Source organism: Carlito syrichta, unplaced genomic scaffold (assembly GCF_000164805.1).
Source record: "Carlito syrichta isolate Samal-C Ts95f unplaced genomic scaffold, Tarsius_syrichta-2.0.1 Scaffold167470, whole genome shotgun sequence".
Taxonomy (NCBI): domain Eukaryota; kingdom Metazoa; phylum Chordata; class Mammalia; order Primates; family Tarsiidae; genus Carlito; species Carlito syrichta.
This window is the reverse complement of record NW_007111566.1, coordinates 623,505-649,360: the sequence shown is the minus strand read 5'-3', so window position 1 is coordinate 649,360 and position 25,856 is coordinate 623,505. Positions and strand designations below refer to the sequence as shown.

The following is a 25,856-nucleotide window of genomic DNA, read 5'->3' as shown; positions in this document are numbered from 1 at the left end:
TTCTCTTTGAGCATCTTGCATTACCTGAGGATTTGCTGCTTTTGTTAAACTTAATGATTACCAGTTATGTCTCAATTATTTTAAATTCATGGTCTCACAAAATTAAATACTGCATTAACATGTATTATCCACTGATTTTTGTAAAAAAGAAAAATGCTATAAAAACTGAAACAATTAAACAAGTAAACAATTAAAAATGAAAATGCTGCTGAAAACACAATTATTTGCTAGCAGGTACTGCAATTATGCAACAGTTCAAAAATGTTCATTTGTTAGTTGACATATTAATTTCCCTGCTACTTGCCTTCACCTGATTTATCTAAGCAACTTTGATAGAATACAATTCACAACTTTTAGTCACTGCCATTGGAATTGCTTTAGTGTTTTTCCTAGTTCAGAGTATCAGCATAACCTCTTGGCAATGAAAGGACCAAGAAAAGAAAGTACAAGGTGGTATATGGTTGTCAAAGACTATTGATCCTCTCTACATTTTAGAGTGGCAGTTGTAGGAGGCTCACAGATCTCTCAGCATTTTAAATATCACATACAAAAGGCAAGGTATTATGTAATTCTGTCAAGACTCACCTTGTGATTGTAGGAGTCTGCCACATAAAGTAAACTCCTTTTCACATCCCACGTTACTCCAAGGGGGTGCTGAAGCTTTGCATTGATTCCTACTCCATCAACATCACCAAAAGCAAATAAATTCTTTAATTTTTTTCAAAAAAGAAAGAAACAGCAGTTATTATAGTTTTATACTGTTTTATGAGGATATAAGGGAATATTAAGATAGTTGTAGATGCTATTTAAGTTGAAAAATGAAAAGATCTGATTTTCATATACATAGGGCCGGGTACTCGACTCAGATTAGAAAAAAAATGACAGAATTTTGAACCTGTATTAATCTGTGGTACTTAATAGCTTTACTCACAACATCTGGTAAAGAACAGGTCAAGTTCACTAGTCTGGTGCTCTTTCTACTCCACTGCCCAGTATTTACATTTTCTCCCTCTCTCCAATAATCAATATTTCATTATTTCTTTTTCCCTGAAGGCTTAACATTTATATGTAATTAAGTAGAGTCAGTTTACTTTTCTTAGATAGTTTGTTACTTGTTTCTTTATATTCATACTTCCTTTGGTTTGACTTCCACTTTAACTCACAGATAGGCCAAGAATGATCTCTGAAATCTTAAGAACTTCCAACAATTCAGGAAACTGCCAGCTTGGTCACTGTCTGAACATACTGTGCAAGAGTGATTTTCATTACCATGGGATCTCTTTCTCCTCCCACAAGGTGCTTCACGGCTCCATCTTTCAGTGAGACAGTTCTCACTGTGCTGCTCTCACTATCTGCTACAAATAGGCAGCTCCAGGGATCTTCAGAGGCCAGAGAAAGGCCTGAAGGCTGAGCAAAACCCGCCTTGTGAGGATATGCATTGTTTCGATTTTCTTCATTTCCACTTCCAGCAAAGCGAAGACAGGTTCCTTTTTTTAACTCACTGAAAAAGACAAGTTCATAAGTAGAGTTAACATGTGGCCCACTGTGCCCAATGAATGTAAATGAACGAATCAATAGTGATAAGCATTGTTAAAAATAAAATAAAATAAAAATACACAGTGATGATCTTAGCCAAAATAAGTTATCCAAGTCAGCTTTCACTATTGTTTTTCCAATCATTAACTTATTTAGTAGGGCCCTTTCTAGTGTACCTTTACATATAGAAAACTGAAACTACTCTCACAGGCCAGAGAGGAAATCCTTAACAGAGCTAGAAATACTATATAAAAATAATGATCAGCCGGGCTTGGTGGCTCAGCCTGTAATCCCGCGCCTTTGGGAGGCTGAGGTGAGTGGATTACCTGAGCCCGTGGGTTCGAGACCTGCCTGGGCAGTGAGACCTCATCTCTACAATAAATCCAAAAAAAAAAAAAATTAGCCAGGCATGGTAGCGCGCCTGTAGTTCCAGCTACTTGGAAGGCTGAGGCGGAAGGATCGCCGGAGCCCAGCAGGTCGAGGCTGCGGTAGCCGGGAGTGGCCGCTGCACTCCAGTCTGGGCAACAGAGTGAGACTCCAACTCAAAAAACAAACAAACAAACAAACAAAAAAATAATGATCACATTATTGATAAGATAGGTTTTTTTCCCCACCTTAACATCTTGACTTTAGTTTCATGCAGTATTAGGTTCTGAAAGGAAACTAAAAAGATTATTGAGTTTCTGATAGTTTAAATTTCATTAAAAATGTTTTGTGTTCTTGTATATAACTAGAAATTAACAACAGGAATTAAAGAATAGTTTTTGAAAGGATAGCCAGGTCAGGAATACCATTAAGAAAATGATACAGGATGATTATACTGTTTTAATCAATTGTACAAATAAATTTCTTATATACATTAGAACAGTTTCTATTTAAAGGACTTGACATGTGTGAGGCACAATGTTATATAAAAACTGATATGCAAAGGCCTGTGTCTTCATAGATGGTACAATTTAGTAGTGGATAAAGATAACAAAACATAAGTTAAAAAGAGATGCATGCAGAAAAGAGGCTTAGAAAGGATGCCAGTAAGTTCAGAAAATGATTGGATGGTTAAAAAAATTGAGCCACATTAAAAGATAACTGTGTTTTTTAACATCCTTGCTTTTATGGGATGAATCCTATGAATATCATCTCTGAACATGTTTCCTCTTTTGTCTGTCTCCTAGAAAGCTCAGAACCATTTATTGTGGTCCATCTTTAGCCATAGTATAATTTGAACTAGTGTGAATATCCTGTATCAATAAAAAAATCCTGACTTTTTCTTAAAAATAAAAAATTAAAAAAATAAAGGACTTCTGCAACAATTCCTTTTGTAGTGAGAAAGTTTTATACCTTAGTTTCTAAGTTTATGCCAGAGGGATTGTAAGGAAGACATAGCAGTACGATATGGTGAATGAAGGGAAGAAGTTGACTTAGGAAGCAAAAATCAGAGTATATGTAGATGATTTCTAAATACGGTACAAGCACAAGCCTAACATGGCCATCACTTATGGGTTTCTATGTTACCAATGCTAATTTGGGGGGGCAGGGGATAGAGGCAAAGGGATATAGCATGTATAATCCATGGCCACTTATTCAATAAACTTCTAAAAATAAGCTAACCAGAAAATACATGTAATAACTAATATGCAAACAAATTATTTGAAAGGTAATTTCTATAAGGAGTCCTAACACGTTAAAAAAGGAGTTCCCATAATTATATAAAAGAAAGAATAGGGAGAAACAGTAACTTTTAAAACATGAGTGGGTCCCTGCTACCTGAAGATCAGTAATAAGGTAATAATAATACTTCCTTAAAATTAAGATGCAGGCTAATGTGACCCGAGTGACTATTTTCCTATTATGAAAGAGAGTGACAACTCTACTTATTAGGAAATTCAGGCAGTTCTTGACCATCTATGTCCAAAACAGCCATCATCCAGAACAGCATATTCTGGCAACGTCTGTTACTTTTGTTTGCTGTTTATAATTATCCCTCATGTAAACCTCATGTAACTTCACTGTTCAGGCTACTATCATCTCTTGCCTGGATAACAGCAATAGCCTCCTCAATGTTATCTGTCTCTAGTCTTATTCCAATCTGAGTGTTGCCAGTGTTCTTGTAAAAACACAAATCCAAGCAAGACACTTCCCTGCTTAAAGCTTTCTATAAAAGTTTGTCAAATGTCCAAATATCTTTAAAGAACTTGCAAGGCATTGTGTGATTTAGCTTCTACCAACATCACTAGTGTCAACTCTTGCCTGGAAAACCTCCCTCTCTCCCTAACTCCTACTTCTCTATCAGGTCTCAGTTTGGTAACCTCTTTCAGGAAGTCTTCCTTGACATCTCAGATCTTATTGGTATTGGGTCTTCCTCTTACATAACGAACATTTGCAAACTAAGAAACTACAGCAGTGATTCCTTTTACACACATTACTTTTTAAGTGTTTGCTTGCTGATCTGATTCTGCCTCTCTAAGCCCATTGAGGACAGCGACCACATCTTTTTATGACATACTTAACACAGTGAACATCATTTTATCCCTATTGTCTTGGCAAAGTGTTTTGTGTACAGTATGTTTAATAAACATTTGTTAGATGAATATTATTATTATTTTTTTTAGAAAGCAGGAGTTTATTAAGAAGACAGAAAAGTTCTGACAGCGGGAGAGGACTCAAAAGAGGGTGGTCCTGTTAGATGAATGACTAAACATTGTAAAACATTATATAAATGTGTTCTAAAGCAACACGCATTTAAACACACTATTTGAAATATCTGATATTTGAGATTATCTATACTCCTTTCCACAGACAAATGTAACCAAGATGACCACTTTCCATGGCTATTTCACAGCCTTTATGTTCTATGGCTTTCATTCACTCATTTATTCTGCAAACCCTTACTGAGCTCCTACTATGTACCAGATATTGTGCTAGATACAGGGGGTGGAAACATGAATGAGACTGGGTCCCTCACTTTAAGAGACAGTCTAGTAGGAGGAAATAGTTAGAAATAATAGCAATCAAAAAGAAAATGGAGAGACAAAGAGAAAGAGAGAGAGTGGAGGGGCAGGCAAACTTATCAGTGTATTGATGTAACTACATACCATGTATGGTCTGGTCACAGAGAAGAGTATGGTCAGTTTTCCCTGGGGTGTATGGAGCAGATATGAGAAACTCTGTAGATACTACCCTTTCATCCTTTTATCCCCAACAGTGGCAGCAAAGCTACCAATGTTTACTGAACATACTAGGCTTAGTGCTTAGTGCTTCATACATATTATTACTACTAAAACAAGCCTATGAGGTAATATAAATAAGGTAATATAAACAAATTAGGAAGTTAAAGTGGCTCCCCAAGACTCAAACAGATAAGTGGCAGAGCCAGGATTCAATCTCAGGCCTGATTACAAAACCTGAGCTATAACCACTCTGTCCTATGTGGTACTCTTTGAATGAATGATTGAAGATCATTTGAAGTATGTCTTAAAAGATGAGGACCAATCAAATATTCCCAGTTCTCCATCTAGATGTTGTCCAGGTTCTTTGAACTTAAGTGTGGCCATAAGACTTACTGTAGCTGATGCAATGTGAGTAGAAGTGATGTGTGTCACTTCGAGTAGAAGTTCTAAGAGCCAGTGAGTAACCTCCTACCTCTTTCTCTCTCACTTTGCCAGGATGACTGGCAAAGCTCCAGAGAGTGCCTATTTCATCAACCTGGTGACAGAGGAGTGCTCCCCAGTGAACCTAAGTGAATTAGCAAGAAACAGGACTTGAGTTAAGGCACTGAGAATCTGGGTTGTTTGTTATGGTAGGATTACCTAGCATATCCTGAAGAGCACAGTGGGTGTTGGGAGTATGGTGACTTTGGGAAAGGAAATTCTATGAACTCCAAGTAATTCAATCCACTCAAAGAGAGATGCTGCCACTTACTTTTTCTTTGGCAATTTGCCAGAATCCAATAGGAGTGCCCATATCTGATGAGTTCCTGCCATGGCTATCCATAGAATGTCATCTCTTTGGACTTCCAAACCTTTAAAAAATAAATAGTAATTATTATATACATATCTGGCTAATATAAACACAACTGTTTCAAGTTCCTATCAGGAAAGATAATATGTCTATATAAAATCTGACAAAAAATAAAAATATTTGCAATATTTTAAGTTGTTTTTGAAAATGTTTTCCTTGTGAAAGGCTTACTTCTTTAAACTTATTAATTTTACCTGCAACAATTTCACAGGAATTCATACTATCAAAACATTCTCTGCATCTCTGGGCACAATATTTGTAAACTCCTGATTTCTTATTTTATGGGATAGAAGAAATGGGCGGGCATATTCGCTAAGAAATTACTTGCCAGTCTAATACCTAGAGCTTACCACCTAAGTTATAAGCTTTAGTAACAAGTTCTTTGAACAATTTCCATGAAAAAATGGTATCTTTTAAGACTTTAGAAAATGTGTACTGCCACCATAGTATTAGATTTGAGGCACAAATAATTCAAAATAGCTATTTAAAATCCATTGTCTAACTGGTTGCGAAACATTATCAAAAAATTCAGCTGACATACAAAATAGTCAAGAAATTCAATCTACTACAATATAGCTCTATTTACTAAAATTAATAATTTCCTATTTTTAGAAACTGATGGTACAACTTATTACCATGTGACAAACCTCTATTTCTCAAATAAATTATATTTTTAAAATATTTAATTATTTTAACTTAAAATGTATCTTGAAGTTACTTTTAAAAGTAATTGAGACGGTTTACCTAAAATAATTTGGTCTGACAGATCTTATAAAATAAAAGAAATATCCTAATAAGGTTATTTTTATTTGCATTTTTAAAAATTTCAAGTAGTTTGTGTCCAAAAAGAATTTTTCTTCCTTAACTTATATTACTTTCTAATGTCTTTCAATTTAACAACAGAAACAATAATAATGATAATGGTTCTCAACAAATTGTGGCTATTACGAAATTTATCACATAAATTTCCTCAAAGGCCCCAAAAGGTAGGTACTGCTAGTAGGCCTATTCTACAGATGAAGAGGCTCAGAGAAATTAAGTAACTCGCCAGGATCACAGATCTAATAAAGTAGGAGCTAGAATCTGAACCCAGACAGTTCAACAGAAAAATCTATGCCCTTAATTATTTCAAATATTGTCTCTTTCTTTGTGTTCTTAATTGCTATCTGATAAAGTCTAAAGAAAAGTAATTTACTTTCACTTACTTTTTCTCAATCTGACATGGTTGTAAGCATAAACTATACTAATAGTGATACTGGCATCGATATACTCTGAGAATTTAGTCACCTTGAAACTAGATTAAAAACTTCCCATAATTAATTGTTAACATACCACAATGTCCCTTTAGTTATTCTAGAGCTACAATCTGGACCTACTAGAATGAATAGGAAACCTAAGCTAATAAAATATTCCCTGTTATTTGAGGAATACTGATATTGAAATGAAAGGTTCAAAGCTTGTGAAGTAGTTAAAATAATGCTTGGAAGTAGCAACACTAATGTTGGCCATGGTTATTATTTAATGAATCTAGATCTACAAACGAAAGGCACAGAAAGTCCACAAAATGAATAATCTTATTCATTTTAACTTAACTAGGATGTTTTCCATTCACAATATTCCAAAGTCTTTACTTGTTCTATAATATTTTTAAAATGCAACCAAAATATTAGCTGGGAGTAGTGGTGCATGCCTGTAATCTCAACTACTCAGAGGCTGAGGCAGAAGGATCACCTGAGCCCAGTAGGTCGAGACTGCAATGACTGTGATTGCATCATTGCACTCCAGCCTGGGTGACAGATTGAGACTCTACTCAAAAAGAAAAAAAAAAAATGCTACATGAAGTGCTGTAAATGATTATGTTTCAAGTCCTCTACCCAGTTCTCTCATTTCTCTGAATGGAACTAAATTATTCTTATGGTACTGTGACAGATCATTAAAAGAAGAGTGCTCCTGAAAGCATCCCTTCATCCAATTCCTTGGCTTTGGAACCAGGTGAGTCTGGATTTGACTCTTAACTGCATCACTTTCTAATTTGTTGCCTCAATGTTCTCATCTGTAAAATCAGGATATCATTGCTCATAAGATTACTGGAAGGAATGAATAAGACAATGTAAATAAAATGCCTAACTTGATGCCTGGTAAATGTTAGATGCTAAAAAATATTTGCTGTCTTTCAACTTCTATACCAAGTGTGCTAACTCTTTCCTATTCCTAGAAAGCTCATCTCCAGGCAGCAGTACACATTCAGATCTCCACTCAAGCTTTTTTCTTATCGATCCTATCTAATACAACACATATCTACACATGTATACACCCCATCATTCTCTAGTTGTTTACTTTGCCTAGTTTTTCTTTGCAGGATTTAAAAGTCTTACATGTTATATATTTATTGATTAGTTTATTCCTTTCTTTTCTAGTGAGCATAGTCTAAGAGGCTAGCAGCTTTGTTTTACTCACAGTTTTATTATTAGCATCCAGAATAGTGCCAGACACATGGCAAATACTCAGTAAATATTTGTTGAATGAGTAAACCTTCCCCTAGATAACACAAGAAAAAATGTTCTCTTTTTTTGGTCATTATAACTATAAGGCCTAAAATTATCCTAATGACAGTTGGCATTTTCTGATATTACTCATGATTCATCTCTAATCAAAGAAGTCTGTTACAAATGCAAACCTTTGCTAATATCTTCTAAAACAATGATTCTGAATGGGAGTGGCATCCTACCCTAAAAACTGCTTTGGATATTTGATAGGCAATATATTATATGACAGTATAGTTATACCAGAATATCTGCATAGTGAATTCATTATTTTATTATAAATTATGCTTATTTCTTCTTTATATTTAAAACATACATAAGTGTAGGGGGATTGTATCAGCTATGAATTTCACTTTAAGTACGGTCAGTAATAGGGGCTTTTCATAAAATTTATTACAGAAAGGGGATTTGGGATCTGATAGGGTTGAGAACTCTAAAGTCACACACACACAAAAAAGCCATTTAACATAACATCTCTAACAATTTCTATACATGATAAAGACTCAGCAAACTAGGATCAGAAGGCAAATTATTTAATCTTACAAAGATTATTTCTGGAAGAATTCATAGCAAATATCCTATTTAATAGAGAAATATTGCCAACATTCTCTTGGAGAAGAAAAATGAGACAAAGAAACCTCCTATCAATACTTCTATTTAGTATCATATTATTCTTAGCTTGTGCAACAAAGGAGGAAAAAGAAGCAATAAGCACAAATATTAGAAATAAAACTGCAAACCTGTACATAGAAAATCTTTAAAAACAGAGGAACTACAAGAATTCATGAGAGAATTTAGCAATGCTGTTGGTTATAAGGTCAACAAGAGTAAATTCTATTTACTTGTTTATACCAGCAAACAAACATAAAACAAAATTTATAATGGCATTTAAAAACTTCAAACACCTAAGGGTAATCTAACAAACTATGCTTTAAGTCCTCTATACTGAGAATTATTATTGAGGGAAATAACCATCGATTTGTATATAACTTATCCTCATAGCAAAATTAGCTCTAGTCAATGATAGGACCTTGTAGATGAAAAGACTGCAAGGTTGACCAAGAACATTACATTACAAAGACTTCATTCTTTCAGTTTCTCAGGTCATGAACTTTGGAGTCATCCTTAATTCCCTTGATCCATGATCCATCAGTATCATGTTAGCTCCTTGGCCAAAACCTATCCAGAATCTGATCACTTCTCACTACCTCCACCTTGATCTAAGCCACCATCATGGATTACTGCAAGGATTACCTTCGAACTGGTATGCCATCTTGTTCTCACTCTGAAAGTAGCCTCTTTCATATGAATGTCCTACTCTAAGAAAATTTGGGAAGTGTGAGTTAGGCAAATTTAGTGCTTAGCCTTAGGAACAAAACTACATGATCTTCTCAGCATGCTTTTAAAGCCTCTGTCTTGCCAGAGGAGAGGCTACGTTGGTGTATATGAGTCTAGCTCAGTTAGGGCTTACTATACAAAGGCAAAAGCTTTACAGTAATAAAGTGCAAGCATTTGTTTGGTCTTTGTCTCTGTATTAATTTCTTTTAGATGCCTGAGGAATGAGGAAAAAGTATAGCAGCAAATGCTGTGTCAGGTCAGGATTCAGGAATCTGAGATTCAAATACCAACTAATGATGATGATAAATGATGTTGATTATAATAACCATGAAGGACACTTCCTATGTTTAAGGCACTGGGCTAATCACATTACATGGATTATTTCCTTTAATTTAACAACCTGAAGAAGTTTTATGATCATCATTTTCATTTTATAAACAGATTCAGTCTATGGCCTGACCACCTGAATGCGCCTAATCTCATATGATCTCAGAAGAAACAGATTCAAAGAGACTAAATAATTTGCTAAAATTCACACATCAAAACTTGGAATATTAATTCATTAGTGAATCTGATATGGATTATAAATGTTCTGGTAAGAATGAAAGAACTACAGAAGTGAGCTTGTGCTCTTCTTCTATCTAGTTCTCCGCTTGGCCCTTTTTCTCCCTCCCTCTACTTATGGCCCATGGACTTAGCTCTGGTATCAAGTAGTACTCAAGCACATTTTTGTGTGTGATCAGAAATAGGTATCTGATCAAATGCACCCACAGAGGGTAACCTTCTGCCCTTCTTTCCCTGTAGCCCCTGGGAATGACCTGTGGTTGGATAATCTCCTTAAAGTGTATTTTCTAGTCCCTTGCCATCCCATTATTGGTTTGGTTCAGATTATCAGTATCTCTTTGTGACATTTATGATAAAATTCTTATTTTGTAGCAAACAATGATAATAGCAAACACTTATATAGCACTTTCCATGTGCAGGCACTGTACTAAGTGCTTTACATATATTAATTCCCATAATCCTCATGATAATTCTCTGAGATAGGTATTATTTGTATCTTCAGTTCAGATGGGGAAACTAAGGCATAAAGATGCTATGGAATTTGTCACACAATTAACTACTAAGATGTGGAAATGAAAACCCAGGTGATCTGGCTCTAGAGTCCCTGCTCATAGTCATCACACTTACCACCTCTCAAGAAATTTTTATGACCAGAGTTATTGGTCATAATATGAAACAATCTAGCATATGGATAACTAAAGTCCCAGAAAGAAAGGCACAGAAAAAAATGTTCAGTGATAATGAGTGGGAATTTCTTGAAAACAGCGAAGAATATCAAACTACAGATTTAAGAACTTCATGCAGGATAATTTCTAGATATGTCAGCTAAATTGCTAAAACCAAAGATAAAATCTTGAAGGCAACCAGAGAAGAAATATACTTTATATACAAAGGAACAAGGGAAAAAAATTAAAGAATGAGGATGAAAAACAGAGAACATCAACATTCCCATCCCCAACATAAGACTAAGGCAGAGTAACAAATAGCAGCAGTCCATCCCAGACAGGTGCAAGAGTGTAGACAGATAGCCATGGTTGTGACTCAGTTATACAAGGATGAATGAAAGCAGAGGGTGGAGCAATAACACTGAGAAAACTCTCCAGCACCTAGGTCACTGTACTGAGGCAAAATCCAGAAGGCAACAGCAGCCTAGCCAGAGGAATTTGAAAGCTATAGTGCGCTGACGGTAACCACAGCAATAATGAAAACCAGGCCCAGCTCAGCTTCTGACCAAATGGACTCAACCTCTCATAATAATGGCAAAAATACTATTTATCTCAGTCTCTATAGTTCTACACAAGATGACTGCCATATAATAAACAATGAGAAGACACACATACAAGCAAGAAAAAAATTATCCATTTTCAAGTGACAAAGAAATGAACAGAACCAGACTCCAAGACGATACTAATTTGGAACTATCTGATACAGACTTTGAAAGAACTCTGCATAGTATGTTAAAGAACCAAGAGAAAAAGGTGGCTAACACACCTAAAGAGATGGGGAATTTCATCAGAGAGGTGGATCTATAAGACAAAATAAAATAGAAATGCTAACTAAAAAAAGGCGTTTCTTAGAGATGAAAAATTCCTTCAACAAGCTCATCAACTGACTAGACAGAGATGAGAAAAATAAATCAGTGACCCTAAAGATAAATCAACAAACTACCAAACCAACAGATAAAGAAGAAAAAAAAAAGAGGAGTGAAATAAGAATAATACATCATGCAAGAGTTGTTGGTCATAATATAAAACAATCTAGCATATGGACAACTAAAATCCCAGAAAGAGAGAAAGGCACAGAAAAAAATATGTTAAGTGATAATGAGTGCAAATTTCTTGAAAACAAGGAAGAACATCAAACCACAGATTTATGAACTTCAAGCAGGATAATTCCTAGATATATCAGTCAAATTGCTAAAACCAAAGATAAAATCTTGAAGGCAACCGGAGAAGAAATATACTACTTTACATACAAAGGAAAAAATTAAAGCAGACCTCTTATGGATAACAACACAAGCCAGAGGACAATGAAGTGATATCTTTAAAGTATTAAAAGAAAAAAAGGCCAAGTGCAGGGGCTCATGTGTGTAATCCCAGCACTTTGCAGGGCTGAGGCCAGGAATTCAAGACCAACCTATGCAACATAAGCAAGACCCCATCTCCATCTCTACAAAAAAAAAAAAAAAAAAATTAGACGTCATGTCATGCCTTAGTTCTAGCTACTCGGAAGGCTAAGGCAGGAGAATCCCTTGAGCCCAAGAGATTAAGGCTACAGTGATTCAGTGAGTCACAATCCTGCCACTGTACTCTAGCCTGAGTAACAGAAGAAATCTTGTCTCAAGAAAAAAAAAGTCAATCCAGACTTACATAGAGAGTACAAAAAAAATCTTTCAAAAACGAAAGCTAAATACTTTTTCAGATCAGAAAAGAGGCAAGAGAAGTCCCTGCCAACAGGGAAAAGAAATATTAGAGAAGTTCTTCAGGCAGAAGAAATGACTACAGACTCTTGGGACTCAAAGAACACAGCCACTTTGGAAAACAGTTTGGCAGTTTCTTACATAATTACACATACACTTACTACACGACCCAGCAATCTTATTCCTAGGCATTTGCCTAAGAGAAATAAAAATACATATTACCACAAGGAAATCTGTACACAAATTTATAGAGACTTTATTCACAACTGCTAAAAACTAGAAATATCTCAAATACTTAACAACTAGTGAATGAAAAACTACGGTGTAGCCACACAATGAACTACCACTCAGCAATAAAAAAAGAACTCCTGATACATGCCACAAGAAGGATGACTCTCAATAGCATTATGCTAGATGGAAGAAGCCAGACAAGACTAAACTGAGGGAAAGAGATCACTGTTGCCAGCAGCTGGAGAGGAAGTGCTGACGGTGAGGGAGATTGAACACTGGGTCATGAGGGAACTTTTTATGGTTATGGAAATATCTTAATTGTGGTAAAAGTTACAAGACTACATACATTTGTCAACATTCATAAAATTATACACCTAATAAATTTTACTTTATGTATAAATTATACCTTCTTAACCTGACTAAAGAAAAAAATCTTAGTGACAACAATTCAATGTGATTAAGGTACTATAAGTATCTTCTCACAAATTTTAGATATAAAGATACAACTTATTATTTTAACAAAAGTACACTAATCACACTGCAACAAATTTATTCCTTCAAAAATTTCTGTATTAGCTGATTATTTTTAAAGCAAAAATATTTTGATATTTTACAGCATATTAATGAAAGAGAAGCATATATCAAAGCACATAATACCAACACTATATATTACCAGACTAGCAAACTAAATAGTTGGACCTCAACCATTAAAAGTTGTCTAAGAACAACTAAACTTTTATTTAGGTAAAATGCTGATTAAAGGGCCAATGAAGGTTAATGGGACTCTGGCACACTATACTCTCTATTTAGTATGCTAATCTAGTGTTGGTATTATATGTATAACATTTTCTTTATCCATTCATCCATTGAGGAACACTTAAGTTGATTTAGTATCTTGGCTGTTGTAAATAATGCTGAAATGAACATGGGAATGCAGATTCCTCTTTGATAGCAATTTCAAATTCTTTAGATACATATCCAGAAGTGGGATTGCCGGATTATGTGATAATTCTATTTTTAGTTTTTTGAGGCACCTCCACATTATTTTCCAAAATAGCTGTACAAATTTACATTCCAACCAACAGCAGACAAAGGTTCCCTTTTTTTCCACATCCTCAATAACACCATTAGTCTTTTTGATAAAACCATTCTAACTGGTGTGAGGTGATATCTCATGGTGGTTTTAATTTACATTTCCCTGATGATTAGAGATGATGAACATTTTTTCATATTCATTGGCCATTTGTATCTCCTTTAAGAAATGTCTGTTCATATTCTTTGCCCATTTTTAAAGTCAGGTTGTTTTCTTGCTATTAAGTAGAGTTCCTTATATATTTTGGATATTAGCTCCTTATCAGAGTATGGTTAGCAAATATAGGCTGCCTCTTCACTCTATTGTTTCCTTTGCTGTCCAGCTGCTTTTCATTTTGATGCACTGCCATTGGTTTAGTTTTGCATTTGTTGCCTGTGCTTCTGGAGGCCTATCCAAGAAATCATGTATTGCCCAGAGCAATGATGTGGAGCTTGTCTCCTGTTTTCTTCTAGTAACTTCACAGTTTCAGGTCTTTTCAGTTTCAGTCTTTTATCTCTTTTGAGTTGATTTTTGTGAAATAAAAGCTCAATTTCACTCTTCTGCACGTGGATATCTAGTTTTCCCAACACCATTTATTCAAGAGATTGTCCTTTCCCCATTGTGTTGTTTTGGCAACTATGCAAAAATCATTTCACAGTAAACACTTGGGTTTATTTCTGGGTTTCCTATCCTGTTCCATTGGTTGACAAGTCTGTTTTAACGCCAGCACAATGCTGTTTGACTACAATAACTTTATATTTTGATATCAGGGAGTGTGATGCCTCCAGTTTTGTTATTTTTGCTTGATTGCCCTGGCTACTCAGGTCTTTTTTGGTTCTATACAAATTTTTAGAAATGTTTTTTTTCTATTTCTGTGAAAAATGACACTGGAGTTTTGATAGAAATCTGTATACAGTTTTGGGTAATATAAACATTTTAACAATATTAATTAATCCAATCCATGAAAATGGCATATCTTTCCATTTATTTGTCTGCTTCAATTCCTTTCATTCATTAATGTTTTATAGTTTTCAGTGTACAGATCTTTCTACCTCTTTGGTTATATTTACTCTAAAGTATTTTACTTTTTTGATGCTACTATCTTTGTATGTTGATTTTGTAACCTGCAACTTTACTAAATTTGCTTATCAGTTCTAATAGTCTTTTGGTTGAGTCATAAGTGTTTTCTAAATATAAGATTATATCACCAGCAAATAGAGACAATTTCACTTCTCCTTTCCTATATGTATATCTTTTTCTTGTCTAATTACTCTAGCTAGGTACTATGTTGAATAGAAATGGCAAGCGTGGGCATCCTTGTCTTGTTCCTGATCTTACAGGAAAAGCCTTCAACTTTCATCACTGAGTAAGTTAACTGTAGGCTTGTCATATATGGTCTTTATTACACTGAGATATATTCTTTCTATACTTATTTTTTGAGTTTTTATCAAGAACAGATAAATTATGTCCAGTGTTTTTTCTGCATCTATTGAGAGGATAATGTAGTTTTTGTCCTTCATTATGTTAGCACGGTATAATACATTTATTGACTTAGGTATGCTGAACCATTCTTGTACCCCTGGGATAAATCACATTTGATCATTTTTAATGTTCTATTGAGTTCAGTTTGCTAGTATTTTTGAGACTTTATACTTCTGTTTATCAGGAATACAGGCCTGTAGTCTTCATTTCTTGAAGCACATACTTATCTGGCTTTGGTATCAGGGTAATGCTGGCCTCATAAAATATATTTGGAAGCATTCCCTCCTCAATTTTTTAGAAGTCTGAAAAGGATAAGTATTAGTTTTTCTTTGCAAGTTTGGTATAATTCAGCAGTAAAGTCATCAGGCCCTGGGCTTTAATAGATTTTTTAGTACTGACTCGATCTTATTACTCATTACTGGTCTCTTTAGATTTCCTATTTCTTCCTGATTCACTCTAGTGGATTGCAAGTTTCTAGGAATCCATTCATTTCTTCTGATATCCAATTTGTTGGTGCATAATTGTTCATAGTAGTCTTGTATGATTACATTTTTGTGATATCAGTTGTAATGTCTCCTCTTTCATTTCTGATTTTGTTTGAGGCTTCTCTTTTTTTGTTAGTATAGCTAAAAGTTTGTTGACTTTGTTATCTTTTCAAAAAACCAACTTTTAGTTTCATTTATCTTTTTATTATATTTCTGTCTATGTTGCTTATTTCTGTTCTGGTCTTTGTCATTTCCCTCCTTCTGTTAAGTTTGGGTTTACTTCGCTCTATTTTTATTTTTTCCCTTAGTGCCTCAAGGGAACATCAAGGTTGTTAGATCTTTCTTGTTTTATTCCATTTACTGCTATAAATTTCCCTTTCAGGACTGTTTTTGCTGCATCCTATAAGTTTTGGTGTATTATATTTTCATTTTCATTTGTCTCAAGATATTTCAAAATTTCCCTTTAAATTTCCTCTTTGACCCATTGGTTGTTAGAGGCACAATGCTTAATGTCCACATATTTGGGAATTTTCCAAGATTCCTCATTATTTGATTTTTTTGTTTCATGTCATTGTGGTCAGAAAATATACTCATTATGATTTCAGTCCTCTTAAATTTGTTAAGACTTGTTTTGTGGTCTAAGATGTGATCTATCCTGGATAATTTTCTGTGTGCACTGAAGAAGAGTGTTTATTTTGTATTTTGTTGTATTGGAATGTTCTATAAGTATCTGTTAGGTCCATTTGGTCTAAAGTATGTTCAAGTTCACTATTTCCTTACTGATTTTCTGTCTAGATGATTTTTCTAGTTACAAGTGAGGTACTGGGGTACTGAAGTCTGCTACCATTATTATATTGTAGTCTCTCTTCAGATCTAGTAATATTCGCTTTATATATTTAGGTGCTTCAATGTTGACTGCATTTATATTTACAACTGTTACAAGTTCTTGATAAACTGACCCCTTTTACCACTATATAATGACCTTATTTGTCTATTTTTATAGTTATTGACTTAAAATCTATTTTGTCTGACATAACCACAGCTATCTCTCGCTAATTTCTTCTTGAAATATGCTGTTTTATTAAGCTGGAACCCTTGGTTGGGTATATATTCAACTGTGTATTTGTCTGTTATTTTTCATTCTCTTTACCTAAGCTATTTTTTATTTTTAATGTTTATAAATACTCATAGAATTCATGTATATTTAAAGTTTAAATAATGACACCTATGTGCAACTACAAAGCTTAAGAAAGGCAGCATTATTTGAAAACCCCATGCATTCCTCTGCGACTATACTCACTCCTCCTCCTCCCACAAAGAATCATTATTCTAAAAATTTGTGTTTCATTCCTTCTACTTTCAAATTTTACCACGTCATATGGCTCTCCCAATGCTTATTTTGTCTTAAATGCGATTGCATTTTCTATAAAAGAAATCAAATCATAAATTTCTTCTGTAACTTGCTTTTTCCACTCAAAATACTCCTTATGATATTTTTTCATGCTGCAGGATATAGCTGTGGTTTATTTATACTGTAGAGCAGCCCATTAAATAAAATATCACAATACTTAACCTATGTTTCATGTTTTCCTCCTGATAACTCTATTCTTTCTCACATCCCTAACTATGGTAGAATTTCAGAAATATCCTATAAAATTTTTAAGTATTAAAAAATTTAAGTGTTTAACCAGAGAACAATTTTTCTCAGTCATTCTTCCCTTCAAGTTATTCCCACATCTGTTTAAACAAATTGTACAACTATGTAATTTAAATATTTGTAGGCCACTACAATATAAATGGAAAAAAAGTTGTTTTTATGAAAACGAAGCTGAATATTTTGGAAAGGTACACTAAGTCAAACTGCTGAATTACTTAGAAAAAGCAATTGGAAAGAATAGGTTCAAAAGTTAAAAAAAAAAAAACTAATAAACTTCAGCCCGCAGATTTCTTTGTAAGAGAATTTAAATTGCCAGCACACTTTAAGGAAATCAAAATAATATATTTTGGGCAGTGAAAGAAAGAGTGTCAGGTGCTCTTAAAGAAAAGGTTTTATTTCTACATCAAAAGATTGGCTGAAAAAAGTTCATTTCTATTTCTTAAGTAAAAATAAAGTATTTATAGTTTTTTATGATTCTCAACTTTTAAAGTGTGTTTTTTTTTTCTTATATGGACTGATTATCAATCACCTCAGTAAAGTGGGATTCTACTGTGTCTACTTACTTCTATTTTTATTTCACAAAGGATTCAGGTACCTTATAAACCTGAACGGCATAAATAAATTTAAAATAAGAAAACTGAAGAAAAGGTAAATATGGCTGCAAAAGGAAGATGCAAACATTAATTTTTAATGTGAGAAAAAATTTAAGGTTTAGATTTGTATGAGTTTGGGGATGATTGCTCATGCAGCAGTATTGTGGCAATTACAGACACATACAGTAGATATAGGTTGTAAGTTGCAAATTTAGTAAAAACAGTTTTAATGAATGTCATATTATCCATTTGACTGCTAAGGATAAATCTGTCTCTATGTTTTCTAGCAGTCAATACAACAATGAAAAGTTATGATGGTCAAACTATCCAGGAGTCTAAAAACAAACCTGGGAGTAAAAAATAAATAACCTGATACTCAGGTTAAAATATAGTTATCCACAATACAGAGAACAGAAAAATTTCCCTAGTAGACAATGAGAGACCATTTGTAAGGTAATAAATCCTTACAGTAAAAACAGTAACAAATCCAATAAGATTGTGTTTTGATGAAATAAGTAATATGAAATACACACACATAAGTATAAATGAACATGTTTCTGTGTTGACATATTTTTCAATGAATGACATCATGCTAAAATACAATTTAGTAAAAACAATTTTAAGTAGAGCAAATATTCTATGATCCAATTGTTCCACACTCTGATAATATACATTAATTCAGGATTAGGTTTTATAGAAATTTAAAGCAGTGGTTCTTAAAGTATTTTTGGATAAAAGACTTGAAAGTCTATTAAGAATCTTTCCAATTTTCCTGAATCTTAAAAATAGTTTCTGGGAATACCCAGAAATTGGTGGCCTAACCACCAATGCCTTGTTATATAATACAAGGTTAAAAATCAATGGACTAGTCATTGTGACCGTAGGTCCTTCATAAGGTACTTGAAAACCATTTTCTCTTAAGCCAGCATTCTGCAAGGTGTTGAACCTAGGTGGATTCAAGATTACTTCTCTTTGTCAAGTAACTGGAGTGAAGATATTTTCAGCTTAACTTAAGTGCAGAGCTATAATCTGTTGAGCTAAGGTAGGACTCACCTCCTTTCATGAACACAGAGTTTAATAAAGATAAACTCTTAACTAGTCACTCCAGTTGGAACCTGAGGGTATGCTTGTCAACAGAGTCATAATTTTCCTTAGAAAGTAAATTGGAGATATTCTCAATACAGAGATAAACAACAAAAAATTCCAGGCCAGAAAAGTGTGACTAAAAAAATGTTAACTAGAAAAGATTTTAAGTATTCCTAGGCTATTCAATAAATCTAACTTAGTAAAGCATCCAGAAAGCACATCCTGTTTATAAGCAATGTAAATACTGATATATGTGACAGGCTGAATTATTGTTCTCAATTCCTCACTCATCTGTAGTAAAGTTATATATCCACAGCCTTACCATGGACTCATGATAGGCAAAGTGCATGCCCTTGCTCTGTGGCTTTGAGCTTGGTTATGTGATTTATTTTAATAACAGGAGGTAGCAAACATGATGTAAGAAAGGTTTAAAATGTGTGTAATAGGGCTTACCCTTTTGTGCTCCTGCCTTTTGTCAAGAGAAGAACATGCCTCAGACAGCTACTGGTCCAAGGAAGATGAGTAACAAATGTATTCGATCTGGAACTAAGAAACAGCTTAGAACCAAGTTCAGCTGAACCCTAAACCCGTATATGAGCAAAAATTTAAGGTTTAGATTTGTATAAGTTTGGGGATGATTGCTCATGCAGCAGTATTGTGGCAATTACAGACACATACAGTAGATATAGATTGTAAGTTGCAAAGAATCAATATCAAGAACTAAATTATTATACGGATTATTAGTTAGAAATTATTGGGGGCTTATATATTAAGGGCAGAATTTTTTTCTTCCTTGAGAGATGGTAGTAACATACCAAAGAAACAAATTTCAATGACTTTGACTATGTCACTGATAGATAGTTTCAGATTGTTTTTCCATCTATAAGAGTCATGTTCTAATGGCTCAGTAGTGTACCAAAGGCAGGGAGGCAGGAGTGGTAAGTCCTAACGGGAAGTTAACCATGAAATTATTCAGAATTGCTAATGGATAGTAATAAAATGAAGACCGAGTTGGAACTGATTTTATTACAATTTGAAAATTTTCTATGTATAAAATATCCCCTTATCACCTGGACCTAGAATGCATGGCTCTCACTACATCATCCCCTTTGGTGAGCTATGAAACAACTCAGAAAAGTTCTGAACATACAATTCCAAAAATGGAAGTCTCAAAAATACCTTAAACAAAATACTTAAGTTAAATATATCAAGTGTGGGAGTACCAGAAATTTATTCATTTATTTAAATGCTTTATAAAAGTTCATCACAATGAAAAAAGTAAGGTCTCTGAATCATAACCCAACTGGCATCATAATAGAGAGTTATCTCAATGTAAAGCTATTCAACTAAACTGGTCCTTATATGCTCTTCAAATATACTAAGACCACACCAACAATTTAGTCCCAAATTCCATTTTTAATGTATTCTACTAATTTTTTATTCATTAATCTGATTTTAGACATGCAGATAACCATTAAAAAATAAGAGTGCTAATAAGGGTACACCTGGATTTCTTTTAGTCCATTAATATAGGCCATGGATATCACAAAGATAATATAAGTCTCATTCGCTATTAATATCTACATAATTTAGTAGGGTAAAAACTTTTTTAATTGCTTAAAAGAGCTATCATACTTTAATACACATTTTAAAAATCTAAAGAAAAATCAGGTTGGGCACAGAGGCTTACACCTTAATCCTAGCACTCTGGGAGGTGGAGGTGAGAGAACTGCCTGAATCCAGGGGTTCGAGACCAGCCAGGGCAATTTGGCGAGACCTCATCTCTATAATAAATCAAAACATTAGCCAGGCATGGTGGCATGTGCCTGTGGTTCCAGCTACTTGGAAGGCTGAGGCAGAAGGATCACTTGAGCCCAGCAGGTCAAGGCTGTGGTGGCCATGAGCATGCCACCTGGGCGATAGAGTGAGACTCCTACCTAGCCCCCAAAAAACAAAAAACAAAAATGCAGCTACCTCTGATTCCTTTTTAAACTAGAGTAAATAAGGCCTCACTGTTAAGTGGTATAGTTCATAAATAATCTTTTGTAGCCCTGAAACTATAATCCTTTTAAGAACATTAACTGGAAGATACATTAATTGGAAGGCGCATTCAAGATGAAATTCTTTATAGAGTAATACATATTCTATCTTATATATAAAATAAGATATGTAATACTTTAATAATATATACTTACGTTGCTGCTTTCTGTTTTTATACAATTAACAAACCCCAAGTCATAGGTATAAAAATATAAAATAATTAGCAGTAGAATTAATCCGAATGACTATCTCAAGACTATTATAAGTCTTAGTTTTACTAAGCAAAGTTTACTTACATTTAATAGTAGAAGTTTACATACCTGATGCTCCAAAAACTACATCCCAAGGGGAACTAATGGGTTGTTGTTCTCCTTTTGCTCCACCTTCTTTATCTGTACCTTGAATTCCAATGCCAGCTACAGTGCTCACCTTCTCAGTTTCTAGGTCAATCTATAGAAATTTAATGGATGTTACCTTTTCTTTTATCTTTTGCTATGTAAAGATTTCCAATAGAACATTTAAAGAGTATGTGCAACACAATGTTTTCTTCAAAAAAAAAAAAAAGGTAATCAATTATAGAATGAACTTGCTGTTTAAATGCACAGGATCATTCCCTTTCATTTCCCTACCTGTTCATTCCCCTGCTTTTCCCCACTTTAATGATACCTTTACCAGACCTGGTGGTGATCTCATCTTAACAAAAAAAAGATCTTAAAAGAAAATGAAATTTTAAAACAGAATCTAGCAAAACACATATTTCTTAAAATTAAATGCATGTTTCAACTGTGTTCAGTAACTGACACATACAGAATTTATTATGTGCCAAGCACTAATTCAAGAGTGAGTCAGCCAAACAATCATTCTCATAATAACTCTGTAACTGTGATTTTGATATTCAAGAAAAAACTGAGACATTGATCGTTAAGTAAGTTTCTCAAGATCCCACAGTTAGGAAGTCAACAATCTGGGATTTTAACTCAGGAAACTCTATGATACTATGTTGACTATATTTCATAAATTGAAAAACCAATGTATTGTACAGGAAAAAAATGTTCTGCTTTCATCTCCTGAGATCCTCTTCCCAACATTTTACCATTACATTTTTCAAACACATAGAAAAGTTAAACAATGTTGTAGCAAACATCCATACACCTACCACCTAGACAGATTCTATCAATATTTCACTTAATTGCTTTATCACATATTTTATCCAGCTATCAATGGAAGGAAAATTTTCTTTATTTCATAGATATTTTATTCCCCAAAGCTACACCAAATATTACACTTTTGGAGAAAATTTACATGCATTCCCTTTAAGATTATGAGCATGACAAGATACCCACCATTACTGCTAACACTTAAAAGGCAGAGGTGGAAAAATAGCCTGAGTCCAGTGGGTTGACACTGGGGTGGCCATGAGTGCGCCACCGCACTCAAGCCTGGGCAACTGAGTGAGACTCTAATAAGAAACAAAGAAAAGAAAGAAAGAAAGAAAGAGAGAGAGAGAGAGAGAGAGAGAGAGAGAGAGAAAGAAAGAAAGAAGGAAGGGAAGAGAAAAGAAAAGAAAAGGAAAGAAAAGAGGAAGGGAGGGAGACAGGGAAGGAAGGAAAGCAAGGAAGGAAGAAAGATCCTCTCATTGGGTGGGAAGTAGAACTAGGTGATGTCAAATCCATGTGTCTGTTTGAAAATCCATGTGTGGCTGGGTGCGGTGGCTCATGCCTATAATCCCAGCACTTTGGAAGGCTGAGGTGAGAGGACTGCCTGATCCATAGGTTCGAGACCAACCTGGGTAACTTGGTGAGACCTTATCTCTACAATCGATCAAAAAGTTAGCCAGGTGTGGTGGCACATGCCTGTAGTTCCAACTACTTGGAAGACTGAGGTGGAAGAATCACCTGAGCCCAGCAGATCGAGGCTGCGGTGACTGTGAGTATGCCACTGCACTCCAGCCTAGGTGACAGAGTGAGAGACTCCGACTCAAAAAAAAAAAAAGAAAAGAAAGAAAATCCATGCTCAATGGATGAATTCAGCAACCAAACAAAGTAGGAGCTACAGATGGCTACAATATGAGAACAAACATGAAAACACAGGGAACGTTCTCATACATGTAGACTGGGAGCTAGGTTGGAAAACCATTAAAGTTGCCCAAATTCCTTGGGAGTTATCTAATGGGGTGTTCCCATTTTCTGCTCCTGCAATGCTCTGCCCATTTGAATCCAGACCACGTCTGGCATTATGAAAAGTACCCGGCCTTTCTCTAGGTAAAAAGTATGACCTTGATGACTGATCACCTTGCTTTTTAAAAGAACAGATACTAAGCTTTATTATCACTGCTATTATTATTGCTAACATTTACCAAGTGTGTACTAAATGCCAGGTACTTTGCTTAGCACTTTGCATGTATAGTCTCATTTAACCTTCATGACCACCTTCACAGGAATGCTCTTGCATTCATTCCCCTCATGGGGTTGAGCCATCATGTCTTAGCCATTTGTCCAAAGTCAAATAGCCAAACAGTAGTTGAGCTGGGATTTGAACCTGAAGTCTCTGTTTTTTTTCAAGTTGGAGTCTTACTTTGTCGCTCAGGCTGGAGTGCAATGACACACTTATAGCCACCAAAGCCTACAACTCAAAAAAACAAACAAAAACACTGTATGTTTAATAAGATCACATACAAATAAAAATATATGCATTAAATATAGCAGAATGGCTGCCTATAAGTACAGTCATGTAAGAGGAACCACAGTGGGAGTAGGAAATGGGGATGTAGAAGAATTTATAAATTAGTAAAAAAAAATATTCTAAACAAGAAGGGTCTGCATGGAACAATGATATTTGTGAACTGAGAATGTTGGCATATAGCCAGCTCAACCCTCTGCAGATGAGGCCTTAAACAAGAATAAAATACAACAAATATCCTTATATTTTTAGAAGGAAAAAATAAATCTTAATTCCACTTCCTATTTCTGTAAACAATTAAGTCATACACTACAGTACAACTTCAGGTAACCTAAATCTGTTGTGATTATATTACATAAATGCATAAATATTTTAAATACAGTACATGGTCAAGCCTCAAAACCCATTAAAGGTCTAAAGCAGGAGAAAAAAGGACAAGGACTCCCTAAATGTTGTAGGCCAGCTACTTCCATATACTGTTGAATGTCTATTACACTCTAATGAATTATAGAAGCATGAAACCCTAAAAAGATAATGATAAAGAAATTATTATCTTTAAGAGCTTATTGATAGAAAACTGCTTTTCCCCAAAATATATACCATGGGAACACTAGTCCTATGAGAAGCTCTGCCTATTAAGGGCTCCCTGGTCAACTAAGTCTAGAAGTACTGCTCAAAATATCTTCCCACTAATGTACTCAACAATAATTAGCATATTTAAGTCTCTAAGAAGAGAGTCTCTAAGACTTCCAAAAAATATGTCCACTTTATTAATCCAGAAAATTCTTTTTTCATGTAACAGCTTTTTGTATTAAGAGGAATATGTACTTTTGAAGAGACTTTATTAAAAGATGTTATTTGCTTATAAATTCATCCAACAAATATCTGTTGAACATTTACCATAGGCCAGGTCCTGGATTTTGGCAGTAGACAAAAAATTTCTTGGAACTCATGAAGAGTTACATTATAGTGGATATTATTATTTATTCTATATATGTTTTTCTAGTATATGTATATAGGTGATAATATTATCAAATAAATGAGGATGAATATCAATTCTCAAAGAAACAGTGAGAAGAGCAAGCAAATATTTGAAATAATGTGTTTAGACAAGATGAGTTAGATAAACTTGGTTACTTATTTTCCAAATAGAAGTCAATTTTTTTTTTTTTTGAGTTGGAGTCTCACTCTGTCACCCAGACTGGACCTCAGTGGCACGCTCCCAGTGACTGCAGCCTCCTGCTGGGCTCCGGCGATCCTTTCACCTCAGCCTTACAAGTAGCTGGAACTACAGGTGCGTGCTACCACGCCCGGCTAATTTTTTATTGTAGACATGAGGTCTTGCCAAGTTGCCCAGGCTGGTCTGAACCCAGGCTCAGGCAATCCACTAGCCTCGGCCTCCCAAAGTGCTGGGATTACAGGGGCTGAGCCACCGAACCTGACCTATTTTTTCCAGCTTGAGAAAATTTAACTGAAAAAGGGCAAAGGGCTACTTTGAAAACTAGTGGTTATGAAAATACCACAAAATGAGAAGCTTTTGATTAAACAGGCAGATGACTTTGAAACAAAGAATTTTAAAAAAAGAACTTATTATTTTTCTTTTGTGGCAACTATGCATTGTAACAAAGAAAAACAGGATACTTAAGAATAAAACCGCTGGGTGTGGTAGCTTATATCTGTAATCCTAGTACTTTGTGAGGTGGAAGTGAGAAGATTGATTGAGCCCACATGTTCAAGACTAGCACATGCCTGTGGTTCTAGCTACTTGAAAGGCTGGAGTGGAAGGATTACCTGAGCCTAGCAGGTTGAGGATGCTGTGGCTGTGAGTATGCCACTGCACTCCAGCCTGGGTGACAGAGTGAGACTCTGACTCAAAAAAAAAAGAATAAAACTAAATCAAATATGTCGGGAGCAAGCCATGGAGGCCTTCCTGCTGACAAAGTCCAGGGGGCTGAAGACCCCAAGTTGCAAAGCGAACCTGGGCAGCTGAGACCCTTGCTTCTTCTACTTTTGTTATCAGAAAGTGCTTGATTTAATGTCTGTCAGGGAACTCAATGGTCTTGCCAGGAAATTATCAATAGAGATTTTAAATATCAGGTGTGGGTAGATAATTA

At 34.7% G+C, this 25,856-nt stretch overlaps 1 protein-coding gene across 1 annotated transcript in view; it reads right to left on the bottom strand.

Annotated features, from left to right (window-relative positions):
• The window catches only part of NHLRC2 (NHL repeat containing 2), a 63,033-nt gene that overhangs the window by 12,192 nt on the left and 24,985 nt on the right, over nucleotides 1-25,856 (bottom strand). Inside the window, exons 5-8 of the mRNA XM_008051150.2 lie at nucleotides 21,384-21,513; nucleotides 5,455-5,554; nucleotides 1,270-1,501; nucleotides 586-708 (exon numbers count right to left, since the gene is read on the bottom strand). Coding sequence (XP_008049341.1) covers nucleotides 586-708; nucleotides 1,270-1,501; nucleotides 5,455-5,554; nucleotides 21,384-21,513 — 585 coding nt within the window. The remainder of the gene's footprint in view (nucleotides 1-585; nucleotides 709-1,269; nucleotides 1,502-5,454; nucleotides 5,555-21,383; nucleotides 21,514-25,856) is intronic.